At 32.5% G+C, this 5851-nt stretch overlaps 1 protein-coding gene across 1 annotated transcript in view; it reads left to right on the top strand.

Moving 5' to 3' along the window:
• Positions 1-1557, top strand: part of LOC109831480 (UPF0613 protein PB24D3.06c) — a 13954-nt gene extending 12397 nt beyond the window's left edge. Inside the window, exons 7-9 of the mRNA XM_020398807.1 lie at positions 11-119; positions 1073-1137; positions 1243-1557. Coding sequence (XP_020254396.1) covers positions 11-119; positions 1073-1137; positions 1243-1390 — 322 coding nt within the window. The 3' untranslated portion in view covers positions 1391-1557. The remainder of the gene's footprint in view (positions 1-10; positions 120-1072; positions 1138-1242) is intronic.

Genomic DNA, 5851 nt, shown 5'->3' with positions numbered 1-5851 from the left:
TAACTTGAAGGTACCACTCCCTTAGTGCATACATGGGGGATGATGACATGTTCAGCTCAGATCTCAGTGAAGACCAATTGAAAGCGAGACTTGGTCACATGTCAAATACTCCTTGCCAGGTAGAGCATTACTCTATTTTTCTTGTTTCTAATCATATGAGTTGCAATTACTGCTGTAATGTATGTATTATTTGGAGTTAAAATGATGCAAAATGTACTAAATATGAATGGGGTGCTATTTTTAATCTTCCATCCTAGTGTCTTTTTTCATTTACCACAAAAGAGCTTATTTAGTTATTGAAAAATGTGTTGCAAGATGGCTGTTTTGCCTAAGGATCTCCAACACTGTCCCCAGTGAAAATCAAAACATGCACCTACAAGCTCATAGGCGTGCATGATCAGATCTCAACCACCATTCACTCATATCACCCTTTCTGAAAACTACCACCTCAACTTTCTGAATACCATCAACATGGAGACTCCTCTTATATTAGATGAAGTTTGGGTGTTCTGTTATATTATTTGCACCTGCTTAAACTGTAGAACTGACTAGGTAGGGCTCCGTTCTAGAGAGTGCCATAAAAGAGCTTCATAGAAGCACAAGTTAAACAGTGTGTGAACTAGGCTATTCCCTGCTCATAGTTGCCTTTCTGAATTTTATGGCAAGCGCTATTATTATTTTTCTTTCTATAATATTGATCTGTGCATAAGCTTTAAATATATTGAGTAGCAAATCCATGTTATATCAAGCTGCAAAGCAAAGACATCATCTGCACACTCTCTCAAAGTTGCTAAGAAAACAAACAAATTTGATAGTAATCGTCTCCTTGGCGCCACGTTTTTATGCATTTGTTTTCCCCTTCGGAAATCTCTGTATCTTTATACGACGGAACATGTTTTAGGCACGTCAAGCAACTTCATAACTAAAATAGTAGAATCCAAAAAAGCGAGGTTTGTGACTATTCTCACCCAACGAATGCCGGACTAGGTTCTCTAGAGGTCTCAAAATATATATCCCAAGCAGTTGTATGTCCTGTTTCCTGCTCATATGAATTTTCTGTGTACGGTCTCAGGTTATTTTCTCAATGGCTGATGAATATGTTCCAGATTATGTTGATAAAAAAGCTTTAGTGGAAAGGCAAGGATTTCTCTGGGACACACAACTATGAACTGTAGTGTTCGCTTTTTCTTCCCCAAGGCAAATAAAAAAAATATTTTCTGCAAATTTTTTCTTTGCATGCAGGCTTTGTAGGGCTATGGGAGGTGCAGAGAAGGTTGAGATAGAATGGGGAAACCATTCTCTCTCAAACAGGGTTCATGAAGCTGTAGCGGCTATCCTCGACTTTGTTAGAAGAGAAGGACCCAGGGGGTGGGATGACCCCTGGAGTTAGTTTAAAAAGTCGATTCATATCATACATCAATATTTGTAGATTTTCTTAATTTATCATGTATTTTATGATTCATTTGTATGATACATTGGGAAATATACTTAGTCAGTGTTACCTTTTTCCTCGCCAATGCAATTTCCTTACTATTGACCACAGTATATTCTGATTCATTTGACTGTATTTTGCACTAAAATGCGGTGGCATTCTTCATTCTAAGATTCAGGTCTCTGTCATGGCAAGAGTTTGCAAAAGTTATGGCAAGAGTTTGCCAAAGTAAAAAAAATATGGAATGTTGTTTAAAAGTTGGAAGAATCTCAATGGTGATGTTACTTAAGGGATCCTGGGCCGCAAATATTTTTGTATTATCATTTTTTATTTTTATTATTTATTTATTTATTTTGTATGCAACTCCATTAGCATGTTTTGGGTGGATATTGTGGTTATCAAACATATTGGGAAATTTTTTCACGGATACTACCTTTAAAAATATAGTGACTACATGAGAACCACCTTTAAAGTTCTATCGAATATGAAAAATTATGAGATCTTGGGATTCATTGGTTCATGCAAAACGTATTTGCTTGAAGTATTTGGTAAAGAAATTATCAAATAATCAAATTATATTATATTATTACAGCTGCCAGGTGCATTAGTATACTATTAAATATGCAACTTCTTTGAGAAAAAGTACACATGCATCTATATTGGTGTATGGTCCTCCTTGGATTCTATTGTGTTGTGACTCAAATATTCGCCCGAAGTTGATCATAAGTCTTTGATTTGATGCAGGGGATGTTCAATGTAAGAGACAAGGGCAACAAGTTTAAGTTTGTAATTCTTATCCTAATAAGGATTGATATGGAACAGCCAATCAAATTGGAGTTAACAATGCATTAGGAGTCATTTGTTTCAGTAGGCATAGCCCTGTCCAACCGGCCGGGGTTCGGGCCGGGCAAAACCCGTGACACGGACCCACACGGACCCAGGCCTAGTTAGCTCGGGCCGGGACCGATCAGGTAGGGCACCGGGCCGGTCCGATTGTTTTCTTTTTTTTTAGTAAAAAAATTACTAAAAATTAGATTAATTTTATTATATTTATATAAGTATGTATTAGTATATACTTACATATCATTATATAGCTATCTATTATATATACATATATTATATGTAATATATTGTATATACTTATAAGTTATAAATTAAGGAGAGAGAATTCACATAAAGTATATATATATATATATATATATAATATATATATATATAATAGTATATTATATATATATATATAGTATAATATATATATCATATATAGTACTATATTAAACTATATAACATTTGCTCTATTTAAGTATAATTAATAACAGTTTAACTTATATGATTATACTTTTATATATACTTAGATGCAATAATACTTATATACTAATTATACTTATGGACTTACAGCCATATAAAGTATAGTCTTATAACTTACATTATACAATTATATATATAATATTTTATATATATGTATCATATATCCTATACTATACAACTACTATCTATATATAGATATACAAGTTATAATATTTGAGATAGTAATTAGCTATATAATATATACTATGCAATATATATATATATATAGATAATATACTTGAGTAAATGTAATATAAGTATAGCAATACCTATTAGTGATATATATACTATATATATATATATATATATATATACCTATAATATACTATATATATATATATATAAAATGAGAAAATTTGTAAGAACTAATATTTTTAATACATGAGAAATAGAGGGATAGGTTTCCAATACATGAGAAAATTTGTAAGAACTAATATTTTTAGGATATGATGCATGACCAAATTTTTATGATAATCCCAGTCAACTTTGAAAATTAGAGAAATCCCTTTCCCCCCTAAACTATAGGGTGTTGGCCTTCTTGTTTTGATGATGTTTAACAAATAATTTATCACTAATGTTGTTTGTCAAGTATTTATGTTTTCTTATTCATTGTAGACAAACAACATGTTGGATGATGGATGGAATAGAGCTTTAACGATCATATTCAAAGGAGGTTGGCGGAATGTCGGTGAAGCTTATGCAATTCTAGTTCAATATCCAAGTTCAGCTTCATCCGCATGTGTACCAAGTCGATCTTATTGAAGATCAAGATCTAGCTTGGGTAATTTAGTTTAGGTTTTATATTATGTGTGTTAAGTACCTTAAGCTCAATATCATACACACACACACGTATTTGTTATATACATGCATGGTTTTGGGTTTTCATGTTTATAAATATGAAATTACATATTTCATATTTATTATTGCGATTTGGTTTAACTACTTAGTGTTGGCCTTCTTGTTTTGATGATGATTTACAAACAATTTACTACTAATGTTGTTTGTCTATATAGTTAACTAATTAACCAAGTTAATCCTAGCAAGTGTGAAATATAACAAGATACTGGTACAGCTAGGTGTAAACGAATATGAACCAAATTGAGAGTATTCGCTATATATGATAGAATATATATCATATAATATATATATATATATATATATATATATATATATATATATATATATATATATATATATATATATATATATATATATATATATATATATATATATATATAATATATATGATATAATATATATATATCATATATATATATATATATATATATATATATATATATTATATTATAACAATATATCAAGGCATATACTTAAACTAACACAAGGGTAAATAATGCTAAACAGATAGTGATGAAATAGATAATGAGCTAATGCGAATGGCGATATAAGATATAACATAAATATTGATATGAACGCCAAAAGCCACACTCAATACTAAGCCAATAATGATCACTGGAGTTCGGATCGTCTTCGTCCTACGTTCTCACCGCGCTCCCCACTCCCGGGTTGAGAAATCCACTATCAACGGGTTTTCTACGGTTTCATACCGATACGTTTAGCACCTCACAGTATCGTTTTCAAACGTGCAACCCGATCCAAGTCACTCCTCACAACTCGGTTTCTAGCTCACGCGAAAACCTCACTACACACTCGGTTTCTATCTCACCGAAGAACGCTCACTGCAACACTCGGTTTTCTAGCTCACGAAAAACCTTATACACTTAACACTCACAATTGTAACAAATATATAATTTGTCTCTCTACAATAGATGAGAACACAATGAAATCACAGGGCAGAGTCAAAGTTACAAAAAATCTCTCACCACCCAACTATACTATGCTAGAAAAGATACAATAAGTCAATGTGTGTGTGTGTAACAATGAGTAAAATAAGATCAAAATCACATAAACTCAAATATTAAATCTAGCTTAAAGACAAGTGCATAATCAATCAATATATAAATGTAAAGCTAGAGTTTGAGTTTAGAAAACTTCTCAATATTGAATAACAAGACGATGGAGGATTGATAGTTGGAAGCTCCAAACTTCTAATAGATAATCTCCTCAAGGCTCTTGTGGAAATTTTGATTTCACCAAACAAACCTCTCATTGCTTAAAAGCTTATTTAAACACACTTAAGACCAAACCTAAAACCCTTGTTAAAAAACTTTATTAAACTTGATTAAAAACTCTCTTGGTTAAGTTGCAAAACATCAGCACAATGGGTATTATATACCCACTCAAAGCTCAAGGGCCAAAACAGCCCCAAAACGAAATGACCAAAAAACCCCACCAACAGCTCAGAGAAAAGAGCCGTTAAAAGCAGCAACGGGCTTATATTGATCGGTCGAAGGCCGAAAATTTTCGTTCGTGATCGACGCGATGGAAAAATTCGTCGACCGATGGAAAAGTTCGTCGGTCCTGCACCGTTATCCTTTCAGGGTCGAGGATAACTAGGAACCAAGCAACACTTATCCGGTCGAACCGGTGGCCGGCTCGACGATGGAGAACTTTTCGGTCGACCGGAGTGCGGACTTCGACCGACGACATCTCTGCGGAAACTGCTGAGAAATGGTCAATGAGCGGTCGACCGTACCGGTCGATGTGCATTGGCGAAAAACTGACATTTCAGGAAACGAACGCTGATTTAAAACACTGTTTAAAAATATCAATAAATTTCCAAAAGAAAAAAAATGTAAAACTTTGTGGGAATCATTGTAGACATGATTTAATAAACATTTCCTACCAATGACTGGTTTACGAAAAAGGACTTCCACACATGAAAAATATCGATCAATTTTACAAAATAGTCCAAACATGAAAACAATTTGAAAATTGATAATTTTGATAAAATTTTGACTAAACAACTTTTAAAAGACTTTGTTGAAGATGTTTTGTTGTGACTTCCAGTAAAACATGTATATAATCTGATATTGAAGTCTATAAACTATTAGAATATAACCAAGATATTTTCACAAAATTATGCATATTCTATGCAATGTTTTCAAAACATAATAGGAAATGATAAAATATAGAATTTCATATATAGTA

Source organism: Asparagus officinalis, chromosome 2 (genome assembly GCF_001876935.1).
Source record: "Asparagus officinalis chromosome 2, Aspof.V1, whole genome shotgun sequence".
NCBI lineage: Eukaryota > Viridiplantae > Streptophyta > Magnoliopsida > Asparagales > Asparagaceae > Asparagus > Asparagus officinalis.
This window is presented reverse-complemented; position numbering and strand designations above follow the sequence as displayed.